This window comes from Poecilia mexicana, unplaced genomic scaffold (genome assembly GCF_051168715.1).
Source record: "Poecilia mexicana isolate PSO_F unplaced genomic scaffold, ASM5116871v1 scaffold_22, whole genome shotgun sequence".
Classification (NCBI taxonomy): domain Eukaryota; kingdom Metazoa; phylum Chordata; class Actinopteri; order Cyprinodontiformes; family Poeciliidae; genus Poecilia; species Poecilia mexicana.
The window spans coordinates 16,509,981-16,529,411 of NW_028263391.1; the positions used below are offsets into that span (position 1 = coordinate 16,509,981).

The 19,431-nt window shown below is 39.6% G+C and overlaps 1 protein-coding gene across 1 annotated transcript in view; it reads right to left on the reverse strand.

The window, feature by feature from the left end:
• Window positions 1-4,048: 4,048 nt before the first annotated feature.
• akt1 (AKT serine/threonine kinase 1) overlaps window positions 4,049-19,431 on the reverse strand; it is a 44,248-nt gene continuing 28,865 nt past the window's right edge. Inside the window, exons 4-14 of the mRNA XM_014980392.2 lie at window positions 17,477-17,588; window positions 17,026-17,152; window positions 15,958-16,089; window positions 15,755-15,820; window positions 15,260-15,328; window positions 14,983-15,108; window positions 11,221-11,349; window positions 7,185-7,399; window positions 6,993-7,080; window positions 6,764-6,866; window positions 4,049-5,833 (exon numbers count right to left, since the gene is read on the reverse strand). Of these exons, the coding sequence (XP_014835878.1) occupies window positions 5,754-5,833; window positions 6,764-6,866; window positions 6,993-7,080; window positions 7,185-7,399; window positions 11,221-11,349; window positions 14,983-15,108; window positions 15,260-15,328; window positions 15,755-15,820; window positions 15,958-16,089; window positions 17,026-17,152; window positions 17,477-17,588 (1,247 nt within the window). The 3' untranslated portion in view covers window positions 4,049-5,753. The remainder of the gene's footprint in view (window positions 5,834-6,763; window positions 6,867-6,992; window positions 7,081-7,184; window positions 7,400-11,220; window positions 11,350-14,982; window positions 15,109-15,259; window positions 15,329-15,754; window positions 15,821-15,957; window positions 16,090-17,025; window positions 17,153-17,476; window positions 17,589-19,431) is intronic.

Consider the following 19,431-nt stretch of genomic DNA (forward strand, 5'->3'; position numbering starts at 1 on the left):
ACAAATTATTAATTGGTCATTTAAATCTTTACAGAAACTGATACATTTATATAATCACTTACTTATTTCAGATTAGAATGACAGAAGCCTCATCCCAACCCCACTCCCCCAAAGAAAAACAAACAAACAAACAAACAAATATAAATAAATGAAATAAATTGAAATACCATTGGGTGGTAATCAGAAGAAGAAACTCTGAAATCCCACTTAGTGAGGCATAGCTACGATAGACAATCTACGGACTTGCCAAGAGCACTTTTTTGTGTTTTTACCTAAATTCTGATTTAAAGTATGGGGAAATGTTCAATATGATTAACAACAGCCTAAGATATTGTGAAATTTGTCTCTCTCTTTTTTTTTTTTTTGCAGGGCTGTAAAGGAATTTGCAGAATCAAAGAATACTTTGATTGAACTGAAAATTTAGTAATTTAATCATGGTCTAAAATAAACTCACAGTACAAGTATTAAAAGCCACAAGCTTAATCTTTTTTTGTTTGTTTGTTTGTTTGTCTTTTGTCTGAGATAAATTGGTTTATCTCAGATAAAATTGAAACTTCATTTTGAGTAGATCAGGGTTAAGAGACTGCTTTCCCTCGGAAGTCTAGAGGCCGCTAGATGGAGCTGTAGTCCCAATGAATAAAGAATCACCAATAGGCGATCAGCACGTATTTGTTGGATTGTAAATGGATTGTTGCTAATCACGATCTTCACTGATACCTTTAACCAATATACATAAGAATGTGTTTCTTCATTTTGTTGGATTTGCCAACTAAGTATAAATTGATTTATCCAGCATTAAAGTAAACGCCAATAACTGTTGTTCTGCTTGGTTTAATGTTCACATCTTTGGCATAAAGAAGGGGTCTGTATATGAAGTTCATCAGACCGGTTTTTTAATGCTTTATCTTGAGCAGATAACTCCCCACGCTCACATAGCAAAAGCTATTGTTTTACAAATTCATTAGTTTCTCTATGAACTAATTCCTTCTGTTTAAGGATAGCATATTTTCTTCGAAGCACATCTTTTGTTCAATGAATTTTGAGCTTGTTGTGGAGAGCACTGCCAGGCCTTGTGAAGCTGCAGCCATCCTGCTGAGGTGTTTATGAAAGACACTGAACCAGCTCCTGGCCTGCAGCTGATCACGCACATTCACTGTTGCAACATCAGGAATTTAAGTGCACAACAGTCAATTAGCAAAAGTGGGCTTCAGTACATTAACACTGAGTTAAATAGCAGCAGTGTCATGGTATCTTTGGTTTGGCATTTTCTTTGTTTTTAAATCTACAAAATATTCTGCCTTTTTGCAACCCTCCTAGTGATTAATATGAAACAAGTAAGTACACCATAGAGTTTATTGATGTAGCACTTTTCACAGACAAGAATCCCAAAGTGCTTCACTTCAAAACGACTAAAGAAAATGATTAAAAACATATACAATTGTTGCAATTATTTGAAAATGGAGAATAAAGTCAGCATATTAGACAAAAATTGGCATTTTTAGACAAAATAATAGTAGGCAACATCAAAGCAAAATGTCTAACTCAAGGTTTGTCTACTTCAGCAGCACAAGCTATGCAAACTGGCAACCTTAGGAAGAAATCCCTAAAGTGCAACAGACTGGAAGAACTGATCAGTATTATTGGAGTGACAAGATTAACTTTTGACCTTGGGATAAAAGTGTCAAGCGTAAGTTTTGGGTTGCTTAAAGATATCCAGCATTTTTCCTTAATATTATACCACTTGAGTTTATTTTGCAATTTGTCATGTTGTAACCACAAATTTTAATGGAATGTATTGAAAATTTTTATATGACCAAAGCAAAGAGATGCATAATTGAGAAATGGAAGGAAAGTGATGGGTGGATTTCTGTTTCTTTTTCAATCAAAAATCTTAAATGTCCAAAAGTGAAGAAAGGTCAAACGTACCCCTGTTTTGCAGGTTTGGTTGACAATTGTGGGGGGCGGTGGGGGGAGGGCATGAATACTTTTACATCAAAACTGGAGTGAAGTGGGATATTAAATTTGTGCCAGTTAGAAGTTTTAATTATGCACAATCTAAAGTCGTAAAGATGATGTGTAATAACTGGTAAAGTGCAACTGGGAAGTCAAAGCAAAACTACAAGTGAGTCCCGGTAGTCTTCCCCAGTTCAGCCAGCAGCAGTCTGAGCTTAGCAACCTTCTTGAAATGGGGAAAAGTAATTTCAAAGCAGCGGCCAGGAATGTCTCTGAAGTGACACTGAGCTGCCAGGAACAACACCCAGATTTCAGAGACTCAATGTCTGAATGTTATGTAAAAAAATACAGGAGATATCCAGCATTTGCCCTTAATGTTATACCACTTGAGTTTATAGTGGTATAATATACACAGAGTGCAGAATATACACACAGTGGTATAATACACACTGTGTGTGATATAAGTGACATCATAGTTCAGGTGAGGTCTGTGCCAAAAGCAACATCTCAGTTTTGTGCTGCGTTCAGGACCAGTCCAGCCAAAAAAAAGCCAGGCGAGGTGAGTGTCATACCGGGTCCAAACCTTTTGCCTCAGCTTGTAATGTTGCTGTGCATTGCAGCTGGCCAAAACAGCAGACTGTGAGCTCTGGCTGTCAACATCTGCTCCAGAGACTTTACCATCTGCCCAAGGCGCCCCCAGGGGAACAGAGCATCTCTCCTCGTCTCAGACCAGCTGCAAAACCCTGGACTTGGACACGAGCTGCCATACACACATAAAGACGCTGTGTGTTCGAACACTTTTCTCACTCTTGGTCATAATTCACGTTCACGGGATGTTTTAGACAAGCTAAATTCCCGTGTAAATTATTTTTTACAGTTAAAACGGCAGAGTTCAGCCTCCTGATCCAGCTGCAACTTGGCCTTACAATGTGTTTTAGTAAATGAGATTATTCACTTTAGTTACTCAAATCAAAAAATGGAACTCTTTTTACATAGATTCCATATTTGATGCATTTATCTGTGGTGATTTAGATAATTATGGCCTGCAGTTAATACAAACAAAATTCAGTACCTCAGAAAATTTTAATCATACTCATCTTTACAATATAAAAATGTCTTTCGGCAAAAAAGTATGGAAGTGTATTTCACAATATCTGCAGTCAATACTTAGTCAGTTCACATTTAGTGCACTAATTCACTCTTTATGGTGAATTAGTTCACCTATTCAGCACTATGACACATTCAGGAAAAACAGGTTGCTTTATTGGTGTCTCATCTTCCTCTTGACAATTCTCTAAAGACGTTATAGATCAAACAAGTACTGACACTTTTGAAAGTGTGGACAGGTGCCATCTTCATGAAGCTTGTCAGAAGATGTAAGCATGAAATATTGTAAGATTTCCAGATAGATGGAGATGATTTAGGTTTGATAAAACACAGAGGACCAACACCACTGTAGTTTTACATGGCTCCTCAAATCATCACTACTGTGACAACTTCACACTTCAACCTTTGATTCTGTGACCCTTGCAGTCTTTATGGAGGGTGTGAATGAACATATTCTCAGCGCTTGTGGAGGTCATAGAAATATGATTAAAGAGGAGCAGGAAAAGCAAATGAGGTGGATTAGCAGTTCTTGGCGACAAGTGATGTTATTCAGGATGTTACTGTGAAATATCACCTGTGGAGCCCAGAAATAAGAGCAGACAGCACACCAGAGCATTCATGAGACGGTCATACTGCAACAGTCTTCAGTCACAGGCTTCTATAGACTTATTTCCAGACTGGCTGCTATCAGAGATAATGACTGCCCACAGCATCGTCCACAATGACTAGATTCTTAAATTAGTTACAAACATTTAATTTTGTTTTTCCCTCTAACATTTTTAATATAATTTTATATGGATATCAATTAAAAAAAATAAAGGAAACAAATAGAAAACATTTTGGAAAAACATGTCACAAATACAGATAACCTCCAATAACGAAATCAAGCACTAAAAAAGGCGTTCAGCCCAAGATGTCATCAACACGTTTGTATGTTTTGCCATCTGGATTTCTTTGAATGTAATCTTAAGAGAAATGAGTCAATCAGTTGATAAGACCTTTTATTTCATCAATTGAGAAGAAAACATGTAAAAACAGTGTACAAAGTTTATATTATTTGTTTACTAAAGCTGGTGTCCTCGGTCACAGGAATACAGGAGGGGCAGGTACAAAAAAAGTTTGAAGTAAAAAATATAAAATTATTATTTTTTTCCCCCCCTATTTTCAGAAGGTGACAGTCAAGACGGGAGTGTGCATAGGAATAAGTAACAAACAGACTCAGAGAGTGAACAAAGGTTTGCCAACGATTGAAGAGGAAACAATATCAAAAAAAAAAACCATTACATTCAATGAAAATATGCACTTTTGATAATGATTATCTGTCGTTCTAAAAATACTGAAGAGCTTCCGGAAACTTCTGAAAGAAGAGCATCGGTTTTAGCCTCAGCACAAGAAATGATTCAAACCAACGCGTCTCGTTTCAAACGTATCCACAACACACAAATTCATCTTACAAAAGGAAGCAAATTTAGTCTTTACCAGCCAAATATAGAGGCGGTCCTAATACAATCATTTTTGGGCCACAAAGTGCATATCATTGGCACAGTGAAACTCCTTTTCATCCACATTGGTCTCATAAATAACTCAGAAGCTAGTGAGAGGGGTGGAAGTCCCCTAAAGAAGCAAATGAAAGATCACCGTTTTCCCCTGAAGCCTAGTTTGCTTGCAAAGTTTTCCTAAAGAAGTGTATTATGTTGAAGTGACCTCACTGAGGCTGCAGCATATGCACCAGGTGGAATATAGCACCCAATAGTGTACTGTATACAGAGGAAAAACCCAAAGGAGAAAAGATGAGCTCAGAGAAGAAGGAGCATCCACATAAAAAGGCACCAGGAAGTGTAAGCACCAACTTCAGGAGTGGAGATGCTTTTTATTAGCCTGAACAGGAAACAGTGGATCTGAGTGATGTACAAACAATTCTTAAAAGGAACCGAATGAGCACTCGATCTGGTGTTACGTTAGACTAGATTGCACTGCTGATTCCTCAGACATATCGATGTGTGAAATGGCAATACGACAGATCGGTTTCAGTTTTGTATCGAGGGTAGCTTAAAGCGAAGAGGACTTTTCAGTCTTAGGAGAATTAGACATGTGTTACAACACATCGGTATGAAGGAAGATTAACTTTATTTGATACAGTACATTCACTTTATGAGGCCAAAAATGTCTGAAAAGACTCGAAAAACATGAATAAATCACCCACTCAACAAACAACACACTCTCTGCTTTACATGGTGTTTTTGGTCCACAGCATGCCTAAAACCTATTTGAAATGGTTGATGTTTTATTGAATATAAACAACCCCTTAAAAAAACAAAAAACTGAAGAAAAAAAACATTGAGTTATGGGAGTAGCCCAATTTGTGCATAGCTACATTTCCCCGTTCATTATGGAGTACGGATGCCTGCTCTGTATACAGCATAACAACCAGGAAATGCAGGGTAGTGTTATCTCCATGGTCAGTCTTCAAAGGCCACCAAGAACAAGCACGTTTATCTTTGTTTTTGTCTCGCACTTCCTCCATCCTGTAAAACAACAACAACAACGGCTCGCAGACTGAGACATCCGACGGGGGGCTTGTGCAGACAATGCTGGGGGAGGATGAGGCTGAGCAGGCTGGGGCCTTTTGAGAGTGCAGTCGGATGGAGAGAGGGAATGACGGTGGGACTGGAGGAATGTTTGAGATTTGCATATTAGGCCGTCCCACTGGCAGAGTAGGAGAACTGGGGGAAGTGGGGTCGTCGCTCGCTGTCGAAAGACTCCATGCTGTCATCTGGGGATAAAAAAAAAAACAAAAACAAAAAAACAATCCGTTTGTTCTTGTTAAAGATACAATCTGTCTGACAAGGTAACACATTTTTCAACTTTAAAATTTTAGTATATTAATGGGATTTTATGTAATGAATCAACACTAGGTTGTGCACCCTGTACCCCGATTCCCCTAAATAATATCCAGTACAATAATTACCTTCAGAAGCCACCTAATTAGTAAACAGAATCCACTTTGGTGTAATTTATTTGTTATAAATCCAGCTGTTCTGGTAAGGCTCCAGATGTTTGTTAGAGAATATTGATGAACAAACAGAATCATGAAGACTTAAATATAGCTGCAATACACACTTGTATTCGTACAACACAAATGGGATCCTTTCAGTTCTACTTTGTCTTGATTTTTCCTGATATCTCAAAAAACATATTAAAAATTGGAATTTGGACTTCTAAGGTGACAAAAAACAGAAAAGTTTAGAAAGCAAGAAATCTGCAGAATGTTTTTTGTCCAAGCCCAGTGCCTTTTAACAGAAACTCAAATCTGCACTGAAAATTGGTAGACAACACTTAACCTTATCCATCCATCCACTTATCTTTTTATTAATATTTTGATTTTTTTTTCTTTAATTTTGCAAAATTTGCCCCAAATGACCATTGTCATTCAAAGTGCTCAGCTCCCTGCTTACTTTTATGTTTTTCGGAGGTCTATTTTAATAGTGTTGCATGTCCTGAAGAGGGCACACTGTACCTAATGAAGCCGGGTAAAGCTCTCAGTCATATTTAGAAAAAGGTAACTCAAGCCCCTTTAAATACAGCAGATAATTATGTGGAAAGATTAAAAAATTGTGGCTAGGCTTTGTGACATATTAGACATATTGAGTGGAACTGTTTGTAAGTTGTTAGCACGGTCATTCACATGAGAGAGTGATGCTACCTTGTCCGGGTGGCGTGATGGTGATGGTTTGTCCTGTGAACTCTTCGTCAAAATATCTTGTGTCCGTCTCTGAGGTAACTTGGGGCTTAAACGGCGGGACAAGCTGTTAGAGAGGAGACATGCTTACATCAACAGCCATTTATTGCCGTAGGAACAGTTGTCACTCCGACAGCGTCTGCAATTCTGCTTTATATAAATCGCAGGCAAAATAAATATTTCAGAACCCCACCTTCTTTTCATAGACATCTTGCCAATTAATCCCAGCAAAGAATTTGTGCTGCATGATTTCCTTGGCATCATCAGGCCCTCCGCCTAACCTGGAAACCCAAAAACAAGGACTTTAATGCCACACTTTAAAAGCAAGCGACTGTAAAGATAAATAAAAGCTAGAAATGAGACCTGACTGAGGGGACACACTGACCTTTGCATTGGGTCCTTCTTAAGGAGACCGGAGAGCAGCGAGCGGGCCTCAGGGCCAAGAGTCCGAGGAAAACGGATGTCTTCCATGAGGATGAGCTCAAACAGCCTCTCGTGATCCTGGTTGTAAAACGGCAGCCGGCCGCACATCATCTCATACATCACCACGCCCAGACCCCACCAGTCCACAGCGCGGCCGTAGTCATTGTCTTCTAGGACCTTGGAGAGGGGGAGGATTTAAAATACAGTTGTTGAGAACAGATCTAAATCAGAAGTGTTGTACTTCTTATTTTTAGACATCTAAAGACATTATGGACCTAAAATATATTTCAAAGTGCAAAACTTAAAGCATAATACACCCTTATATTGCTTTAAATGCAGATAAAAACATTTAAAGGCAATTTCTGACAGCAAAAGCCATTGTAGCTACTCCTGATGAACAAACAGGAAAAAGAGAACCATATATATAGGTGATAAGACGACATCTGGATCTATAATGTTAATCAGTCTGATTAAAAAAAAAAAAAAAAAAAGAATATGCAGAGCACAAGCTGCAATCCTAAACGTAACTGGAAAAGAAAAGTGGTGAAAATATATGCACACAAAAGTAGACGAAACACTTCTGCAACGACAGTGTCTGATTCTGGACGTCTGCGTTTGGACATCCCAACCAACCCCCACCGACATCACCTTCTCCCCCCTCTGGTCAGAAGTTTTCAGGCTGCTCCAGCCAACACTGACTCACATCTCACATTAGGAGCAAGTATAGAGTTTCCCCTGGAGCCTTGCATATTTAATCACCTCTACCCCTTCCACATATACACAAACACATACAGATCAACAAGCAGAGGAATTAAGTCTTTCACATGAACAAACGATACCAAACTGTTCGATTAAACACAGCTGGAGTCGCAGAGAGGGAAATATTTAATCATATTCTTCTCATAAGATGATTTTTTGTGACATTTCCTAATTAGAAACTCCTCTGGTGTTGTGCTTGGTGAACAGTGTAACCTGTTGCATGACTAACGCTCTGCAGAGTGGAGTTGTTCCAGGGTGTCTGGGGACATGCACTGGATTCTACCTCACCAGGCGGATGTTGAAGGTTAAATCAAGACAACGAGAACAGTGTGTTCTCCCACACCCTCAGCAGCATGATGCTACAAATTTCAGACCTAATATTAGAAACTTTGGTAAAAAGATAAGGGTGGATTAAACGAATTGGACAAGGACACAAAAAGTGCACCGGCCCAGAGAGAGGGGTGGTCCTGCAGAAACAGATGGACTGAAGTGTCCGTAAAAGGAACCAGACTGCTGGTGAGTGAGCACGCATGCAGCTTGCATGTCTTGTGTGGGCCCTCGGTCTGGTCCTGCGGTGAGTGCAGAGGATCGACGGGAAGGGCCGGGAGGGCAGCGGAGGGGGGTAACGTGAAGCCGGAGCAGGGCTAAGATTACTGGGCCGTCTCTATTTCCAGCGCTGCTGTCGTGTGATTCACACCGTGCGACAGCTGGGCCCGCAGCTGCCCCATATATGTAGAAGAGCGCCACAGCTGTGAAGCTGCCAGGAGCGCAGGAGCCAAGCTCATCCTTCATATACGTAACCAGGACTGCCTGCTTGCTTGCTTGCCTGCCTATTTGGGCCCCGGCCCTAAGCTAATACTGTTACACTGCCCCAAAGGAGCAGAGGCAGCGGAAGAGAGAAGGAGGAGGAGGATTAAAAAAAAAAAAACACACTTGCTGCTGATTCTTGAGAGCTACAGTCTCCTTACTGCTGTTTTTCAGCTCACAATGTTCTACACTGACAGCCATTAATCTTTCAAGACGCCGAATACAGACTGGTGTTGGGGGCTAGATTAAACACGTCCACATTTTTCTTTGTGGACAGTCCCTAACAGCCAATTCCCTCAGCCAATAATAGTTTTCTTTCTGTAAGTGTTTAATAAAAGTGACTAAGTGAATTTGTCCGGCGCTTTACTCCGGAGACAAACTGGTCAGGCTGTTGCAGGCCGAGTCTATCCTCCCCTACCTCTCCCTCTCTTTCTCTGCAGCTCTGGGTGGAATATTCCCAGACATTACAGCATTCCTGTGCAGCACACACAACAAGGTCATTGTTTATTGCAGAAAAACCTGTAACACTGCCTGGCCCGTACTCCATTGAGACGCTCAGCAGCGACCCGGTTACCATGGCGATGCCCCCTGATGTCTACCAGCGCTCCACTAGTGAGTTTGGAGCTGTCACTGGAGTGGGCTGGGAAGAAGCTCCGGATGAGGATAGAAAACCAGAAATAATTGCAATGGATAAAAAGTTGCTGTCTTTTTCTTTGAAAAGGTTTATGAGGCAGTGTGCCTTGTAAAAGTATTCCTACCTCTAATCTCGCTGCATATATTGTAATTGTGCATTCACAAACTTCAATGCATTTTGTCAGCAGCATATCACCGAGGTTGGAAAAAAGTATTCTTTTAAAACTGTTCCGATTATATACAAACAAGTTTTGCCCACTGAAGAATCTGCCAGAAGTTTGAGGTGTTTGATAAATTCCTTATGAAACACTACAAACGGGACTTGTTTTAGCTTTCTGTCAAAATGGATTTTCTTCTGGCCACTCTACTCCACAGGGCAGATCTGCTGAGTGACTGAGGCCTTCACAAAACAGATGTATTTACACTGAAATTAAATTGTATAAGAGGAACTTACTGGATGACTTCTGAAGGAAATTGGTTTTATTTACTGGCTTCAAGGGGAAAGGTCCCTGTATAATACATAACAGTAGTTTGACAAAATGTGAGAAACTTCAAGGAGTTTTAGTATTTTTGCAGGACGTTTATGTGTTCCTGAGGAGGAGTGAAGCCTTGTGGGATTGTGTGCTTAGTGCAGGTGAAGCATCCCAAGCAGCAGTGCTTCTCCGGGTGCCACATAACAGCTGGAACCCATGTGGTCTCTCTTTTCCTCAATTTCCCAGACGGAAGTTCACATTTCCTGAAATCCAGCCGGCCAAACACCTTCTCCTTCAAACACAAAATTCCAAACTCGGACTAAAAACGACAATACAACAACTGCATCAACATGGACACCCTTCTTCCGGAAAGCATTTTTATGACAACAGGCGGGGAGAACCCACAAACTCACTTCGAACACATGCACAATACAGCATATCGGGTTACACCTCCAACACTCATCATACCTGCACACAACAGCCTCAAGACACGGCAAATATGAGAGCAGGCTGCCATGCCCTGGGCAGACTGCACACTCATTAACTCAACTTCAGCTGGAGATTAGAGAGGCATTTTGGGGCAGCTGCTCTTTTCTTCAGACGCTTCCATACAATAAGTTCCACAAATAAATGGCATATTTTCGTTAGCGGACTGGTGGGCTCTACAAATCCCCTGTGTTTATAGGCAGCATTCATCACTAGGATCCACACTGTATCACATTATAAAGCACTTTAAAAAAAACAATATTGACCAAGATAAAATACTAAAGGGGGGAAAAAATAGCTAAAAATTGTATCTGGTGAGCAGCAGAGAAATTTGACTGACCACAAACTAGTAGGTTATAAAAACATGGATCTGTGTATCTAGGGTTCTTCTTGATAAAAGTTGGCTTAATTTTTTGCTAATTGCCTTATAGCTGAAAAAAATCAAGACATGATTAGAGTTAACATGGTTGTCCAGTTTTTAATCAGGATCTGTATTTTAATACTTCAATTCGTAATCAACCATTTTTTTCCCACTGTGAACGAGAGAAAAGGTTGACGTCTCATTAAAATCAAAGAAAATTGGTGTCATCCAACGAGAGGCTGGACGTAGCATGTGTCCATGCACTTTAATGGGCAATATATTCGACGGCCAGGTAAAAAGGAATGTTGTGTTTCAACAACATTTAGCCAGATGGAATCAGGTAGGGAGAAACCTGATGGTGAAAATGAAGTGTGTAAAAAATTTTTGACTTGTATTCATAGATCTGCAAGTGGCTTCAGAAAGATATTAAGAGACTTCAAATTGTGATTCCAGGCAAAGTGTTGCACTGTCATGTTTACCTCAGGTGCGAGGTACTCTGGCGTCCCGCAGAAAGTTTTCATAGTGGCTCCGTCTTTGATCCCCTCCTTACAGAGACCAAAATCTGTGATCTTTATGTGTCCGTCTTTATCCAGCATGAGGTTTTCCAGCTGTAGAAACAAAAAACACATAAGCACACATAAAAGTCACTTCTTTTTTTTATTGAAATGGAGGACATGTTGGATTAGGAATAAAAATTAAGGGGGGAAAAAGGGTTTAAGTGATTTGGAAAAACTAATTTATCGAGGGCCAGAAGTGCAACAAATTAACTAATTCGCCAAGTAACCACTTATAAATGTAAATTCAAATTGCACTGTAATAAGTGCATTGCATAAAGAAATATAGATTGATGATTAAATTTGCAAACACTTTAATACACATTTAAAAGTTAAACTCAAAACACAAATGTGTGTTAAAAAAAAAAAAAAAAAAAAAAAAAATGTACTGTGTAAAAAAACTTATTGGAACATTTAAATAAATGCATTTGATTATTGTACTAATTTTCATGTTTTTTAAACTTAGAATGTGTTTTCACTGAATTCTGAGACCTTTGACACTTCAATCCTATTAGCATATCAAGCCAATTATATACCTTTTATTTCAGTTTTCCCAGTTGTTGATAATGAATGAATGAATTCACCTCAAAGGGTTGCAATGTCTGCAAAGAGGAATTGCTCTTCATATTTCCCCACAGATAACGGTCAACAAATTTTCTCATTTCACTTCGGCATTTAGTGTGAATGGATGTTTAATAAAACCAGGTATAATTAATCATATGAATATTTGGGTGAAAGAAAATTAGCCAGTCACCAGCATCTTTCTTCCCTTTTTGACAAAAAAAAAAAAGAAAAAAAAAAGAGGATGTTATTTTAATTTCCTCAGTTTGTGAGTGAGGGGAAGTTTTGGATCAAATAACGTCTATAGAAATACACTCCTGCTGCTCAACCAGTGTTATATCATGCAAAAGTATTCGATGCATTTCTGAAACATTAGCATGTTTTTATCTAAACCACTCCTCTGAAGTTCTGACTCTCCGAGTTTCTCTCTCCAAGCTGATTAAAAAACAGCAGCATGATGCTGCCACCACAATGTTCTATGATGTTTCCTCCACATCCTTTTTCCATTTTTCTTGCAAAAAAAAAAAGCTTTATAGAATCCCTGCTTTAACATTTTATTGGACTTCAACTAGATAAGGGACTTTTCAAAGCAAGTGGTTGCGATGGATTTCATTCGGGGGAAAGAGAAAATGGGCTATATATATATATATATATATATATATTTTTTTTTTAAATATTTGAATAATATAATTGAGAAGATGTAAATCACTGGATGTTAAAACAAAGTATTAAAATATATATATTTGAAAACTTGTACATCATTTTACATTAACTTCACAACTTCAAATTACTTTGTGTGTCTCCATCACAAAACCATCCCAATAAAAAAACGTTTACAGTTGCACTGCAACAAAACACAAATACGTTAGCATAGAACTTTACTCTATGACAACATGTGAAGGTAATCAGAGCTACAACTTGTAAGGAAGTTGATTATTTGGTGTCATGACTCGAGGTTTAACGCCCCCCTCTCTTTCTTCCTGTTAAAGTCACCCAGCAGCTGTAGCTCACACGTGGCCAGCAGCGGCTGGCCAGAGTCAGCACATCCTCCAATCCTGCTACCCTGGCATTTTCTGGAGAACCCTCGCAGGCTGGGAGCCTGCCTCGTAAACCCAAGGGAGGGAAGAAGGGAGGGAGAGCTGCGCTGTGCTGACCTGGCTGGTATAGTTTTATCAGCTGGAAGAAGTACGGCTCGAGATGCCCACTGCAGCACTGATTGCATTCCTGAATCCAAACATGCCCATCAATACGGCACAACTACAGCTGTAATGATGGATGGTTAGTCGTTTCCTTTTTGCCAAGAAAAAAAAAACAAAAAAAAAACTGCTCAACTGCAGTGTCAATTTACAAAACAATATAAATTGCAAAGTGGACAAATACCACATAATGGGCTCTGCATGTGTGCTATTAGAGGCAGCTCTGGTTATTTCTGTCTCACTGCAGTAACGTTCGGACCAGACTCTTCTCCAGCTGCAGTGATGTCTAGAGGCTGATGTGGGGGAGGCAGATCAATAAGGCCTGTCCGCTGCCACAGCTCTGGATGAGCACAAACCTCCCAAAAGTATTCACACCTCTTCAATATTTTGCTACTTTTATGCCTTTTATTAGGCCCTTATATAATCAACACAAAATAAAGCATAAAGTGAAGTGGAAAAAAAAAGGTGATACTTTTAAATTCTTTCTACAAATAAAAATCTGTAAAGAGTGGTGTGCCCATGTAGTCAGATTGGTTAATACTTTGCAGGAATACTTCACAGCTGAAAGTCTTTTGAGGCATTTCTGTATCAGCTTTGAGTATGTGGAGCAGAGGTGCAGTTCTACCAGCCTGCAATTTTTAGATACTTTTCTTCTTTAACACACCTATATCCCATGAATGGCTCATTACCAGGCCTCTGCAGAGCTGAGTAATATTGCTGATGATGGGTTTCAGGGATTTGATTCAGAGAAATTTTACATCTAAAAGTTGAAGCATGAGGACTGGACTTGGGCACCCCTGATCTGGAGGTTGACATTTTTGAACAATTGTACAATCGCCATTAGACTGGATGAAGAGCACCAGTAAATACGCCTGCCACAATTACAAATTTTACTGGACAATAAATTGTTCCATAAGTTATTGTGATAAGACGATAATATTGTCGTTTTGAGTTCATTTTCAGATGATGTAATGGTAATGGGGTAAAGATGCAAAAACACACTCTTAAAGACCAATAAACTTTAAATTATCTAATGAACATTTAACACTGGAAGATATTTTAAATATCCAAAATAGATTAACAAAAAAAACACTAACAAAATTAATTATGAAGTCTCTGCCAACAAAATTGCCATTCAAGAAAAGGACTAGTTGAGACAATGCACCGGACTGAAGGACAGTTTGGGGAGCAATAGAGAGAAAAGAGAAAACCACTCTGTTTCACTGTATAGATGTTGTGTATGTACAGAGTTCATTTTCTACCATATAGTGTTATATGTGTAGATAAAAAAAGTTAAATCTGGTCTCATCCAAGCAGAGCACCTTCTTCAGAGTACTTACTGTGCCTCGACATAGCTTATGGTTTACTTTAAATAAGACTACTGGATTTTTTTGGATTCAGCAGTGCTTCTTCTTCTCACCAAACTTTTTATAAAAGCCATATTTGTGAGAAAGACTAAGTTTACCTGTCAAAAAACATTCTCCTTCTCAAGATGTGGCTCTTTGCATCTAAAGTTGCCATTAAGACCAGCTGGCCAACTGGGCCATGTCTTAACAGGAGTGACATACATACTCTCTCTTTTGGAATGATAGATGGAACAGTATTCTGGAAGATACATTTGTGGAGACTCTAACCCCATAGTAAGCCTTTAGTGATATTTTTTAGTTTTGTTTACTAATGTTGACTAAAAAACATAAACCTCTATGCTGAGATTAAATTACACACGGGTATCAATTTTCTTCTGAATGCAATTGATGGAACTGGATTTCACATATGCATGCCAGAATTTGGATTCTTATTTGCAAATACCTTTAAAAAACACATTTTTAAATGTTTCCTCCACATTTATGTTCTCCTTTGTGCTTGTGTATTACAAAATAAAGTAACAATAAGAAGAAAAAGCGGAAAAGTCCACATATTTCCTTGATACCTTGAGATCTCTATAAACCACGTTTCTCTCAGCGTGTAGGTAATCCAGCGCTGACACTATCTCTGCACCATAAAACCGAGCCCGCTCTTCTGAAAATACCCGGTCTCTTGACAGATGGAAGAAAAGCTGAAGGGGAAGATAGAGGTGTTCAAATGAGAACAAAGTTTATCAGTCCAGCGATCAAGGCAAAAAAATTAAAAAATTAAAAATTATCCGTGACCAAGTAGTAAGAAAAACTGATGCAACAACAAAGGTTTGGGCGGTTTATGTCGCTTACCTCACCACCATTTGCGTACTCCATTACAAAACACAGGCGGTCATGAGTCTGGAAGGAGTATTTCAGTCCCTGCAGAAGAAGAGCATGTTTAAAGCAGAACTTATCAGCTTAGTCAAGAGGAAGCTGCCCTTTAAACAAAGAACATGCAATCGCAATAGCTGCATCTGCAGCAACATTCTCAAAAAAAAAAAAAAAAAAAAAAAAAATCAGACATCTAAAGAGGACCATGCTGGAGAAAAAAATAGAATACAGATAATACGGCATGTTGAGAGTCGACGACAATATTTGTGAATAATTTATTATGTTCACAAGATTCCCAAACCAAAACCCACAGATTTATTTTTAAGTAAAGCCAAACAGCCAGTGTTACTATAAAAAGTGCTTGTTTGTTTTCTGTCCAAATTGTTGCCTTTTCTGAATAAATGGATGCTTGAGTTAAGAAAAGGCCTTTTTTGGGTTAAAAAAAAGGTCCAGTATACAGAGCGCCTTCCTTACAGTCAAGAACGGATGCTTTGAATTCTGGAGGACCCTGTTCTCTGTGAGTGTGTGTGCCACTTCATCCTGCGAAAAAAGAAAAGCACAAAGAGTGTTTGTCTAAGTCTCACAATAACTAACTATTTAAGTATCAGTCATTGCGCCACTGAACTCCAAAACCTAAGTGTTTTTCACTCTTTACTTGCAAATTGGCAACCACTCACTTTTGCTACGATCACCTCCTTCTTTAGGATCTTCATGGCATAGTAGCGTCCTGTGGCCTTCTCCTTTACCAGAATAACTTTGCCAAAAGTGCCTTTTCCCAGGAGTTTGAGGTATTCAAAGTCATGCATAGTCTGGAAGGCCAGAGAAGACAAAGTGGTATCTGGTTACGAACAGGAGAATTAGCAAACTCGAGCTCTGACCAGCTTGGACACACAATCCGATTGACAACAGCACTAAAGCATTTTAGGCACCATTTTACCCACTAAGCAATTTCCACTCCACTAATGGTTTGGCCTAAATGTGGTTGGGACTTGGTTAACCTCTGACCCTGAGGAGAATGTTGTGAATGGGTGTGTATGCATCTGTGTGTGGAGAGGTGGGGGATGACATCCAATCCCGTGGCCTTGAAGGGGAAAGGGGGGTTGGGTGCCAAGCCACCCCTGGCTGATGCCTTTGACCAGAAGGTTGGAATGGGGAAGCAAAGCCGGAGTTGTGTGAGAGCATCAAGGGAAGGGCAGGTCAGAAGAAGGGCACCATGACCAAATGAGGGATAAAGTGGGGGGGGGAGACCTTAGAATTACCACAGGGCTGACTTCTGTTTTAGAAGTACATTTAGGGACAAAAGAAACAAAAGTATTCATGTCTCAAACTTTTTCATATCTTGTCCTCTTTGATTATTTTGATTATTTATTATTAGATTGTGTCATTGGATGTAAAGCTTAAGGTAATGTGCAGTGTTAGATGTCCAAGGTCTAGCACGACATAATGGTGCTTGTTCATCAATGTTCTCTAACAAATCTCTAAAGCCTGCATTGTTAGTTAAGTTCTACGGACTAATTATTGCACTCCGTTTTATTTGGAGGCATTGTAGAGTAAAGCAGCACAACTTTAAATGCATGCCACATTTTTCTGTTTGTTAAAAGATTTTCAAAATCCCTTCACATTTATCCACTACCTTCTATAAAATCTATCAAAGTTTGTGTTTACTATGTAATAAAATGTGAAAAACTGATATGAATTGTTTTGCAAGGCACTGTGTAACACTGTGCATGGCTGAGATACAGTACCACTTTGTGTCTGGGTTTGGTCAGGTAGACCTCCATGTCCATGGGCTCTGGAGAAGAGTCCATCCTCTCCTCTTCTTGTTTATGAAGGCCTTCAGCCACTGTCTGGATGGCTTTGGTCCATTCTTCCCTGAATTAGACAGAGGAGTCAAAGAGATTAAATCAGCTCATTTTCCATAGAGCAAGCCCTGCAACCCAATCATGCAATTCTGTTCTTATCAACAGGAAAGCAATTTCATGTGTCAGTTCAGCCAATCACAGGGAACTTTGAATAAGTACGCAGCAATGAATCATTGTAAATGTACACATTTGAGCAGTTTCTACATCTTAATCTGTGCAGCTGTTTGCTGGAAACAAATGCTTTCCATTTAAACAGTTTGTGTTTTACAACTCCAATAGCAAAGAGAGGCGGGTGTGTTGTGTGTGTGTGTGTGTGCGCGCGCTTGTAGCTTGCCTTTCCTCGGGGGTCTCCACGTGGAAGGTACGCTCGATGACAGTGGTCCACTGCAGGCAGCGGATGATAAATGTGTTGGGCTTGGGTCGTTCCGTCTTCATCAGCTGGCACTCTGACCAACAGCCAGGGAGAGAGCAGGGAGGGAGATGAAGAGAAGGGCCAGTGTTGTAGGGGAGCAGAGGGGAGAGACAGACCCACAGTTACAGCCATTTATCTTTATCGCCACCCTAACAGACACCGTTGGCCAATTTGGAAAAGAACAGGTGCACTTTGGAGGAAAAGATTTGAAAGCTCCTTTAAAATGTGACATTTGGTATCTTTTTGTCGTGAACAACCCATGTGCCAACATCTATGGCTCCTACAAATTTTTCCCAGTAAAAATGTCAATTTTGCAGACTCGCCTTTCTGAGTTTTCACAGTTCATTTTCCTCCCCTTCATATTTAAAATACAAAAGTTCACCACACATTTACAGCAAATGTTTCAATGGATGGCTGAAATGGATATGGATACAATGGATGACGGATGGAAGGCCAGAAAGAAGGACAGACAAAGGAGGACAGACGGATGAATGGACAACAGACCATGGTCGGACACAACGAATGGGTGGATGGAAGGATAGAAGGAAGAACAAACAATGGAAGACGGGTGAATGAATGGACACAACGGATAGATGGAAGAAAGGAAGGTCGGACATCAAGTTTCACACATTTTCGTGTCGTAATCATGTGAATAAATACAAATTTTAGTATTTTTAATACATTTAATATAAATTATCCCACTACACAGAAATCTTTACATTCTTCATTAACTCTTGTTGAATTGTTTTTCTTAGTCCGACAGTGGAAAGTCTCGAATTACAACACTTGCTGATAAAATATCAGCAGACCTGATACACATCACTTTCTTCACATATATATATTTTTTCCCCAGTTTTGGAGCAAACAATTGTTATGTAAGCAGTTTCCAAAAACAATTACTCACAATACTCCACAAACTGGAAGTACAAAAGCAGTGATTTCCATCTGCACCTTTTTCACATTAACATCTGTTCCCAAATGAAACATGTCAGCAAATATGTCTGGGTGTGACACAAATATGGCCCCTGTCTGATAGATGGAGGACTCCAAGTGGACCACCACTGAGATCCAACATGGCTCCATCAGGGTGAATGTGTGATCCAGCTGCAGCCGCCCCCTCAGCAGCGACACACCATGTGTCCTCTATGATGAGGTCGCACTGGTGACGAGGAAAAACAAAAACAAAACAAAAACAAAAAAAAACAAAGCCTCCATGGATGGAGACAAGAGCCTCAGAGCGTAGCCCAGACAAATACTTGAAATCAGGCAGTTAATAGCCACGATAACTCAAGAGTGTCGGGGAGGAAACAAGTTAAACAAACAGTGTGCTGTCTAATTGTTGTGTTCAGTCAACTGCGCGGCTTATCGCTGAGGCTTTCTGTGATGGGAAGATGGAGTGAACTGTGTTGCTCTGGGCACTTCTATTTAGTTTTCTTTCACAATATGAAAGTAGAGGGATTGTGGAAGAAGCTCAGAGAGGAGGAGGGCAGCACCTGATGCATTGAAGACCAGACATAACCATGTGTATTCTGGGCCAATGTTTTCTTTGCTTGCAATGATGCTGCAGAGATGATACTGCAGCATCTTCAGAAACATTTCTGACTAACTGCAGCGACGATAAAATATGATCCAATGTGAACTTAGCCTTTTACACTCCTGACATGCACACCAAAAAACATATAGATTTTTTGCATGTTTTAGTATGTCACTATACTTAGACTATAAATACTCTAGAGGGCTTGGGTCATGCTACATTTTAGTCAGTGTATCTATTCCCTGCAATAACCGGTTGTCCTTTCAGATCTTGTTTTAGAAATTTCTGACTGACCAGATTTAACCCACAAAACTGCAGAAAATGTGAGTTTTATCGCATTTTG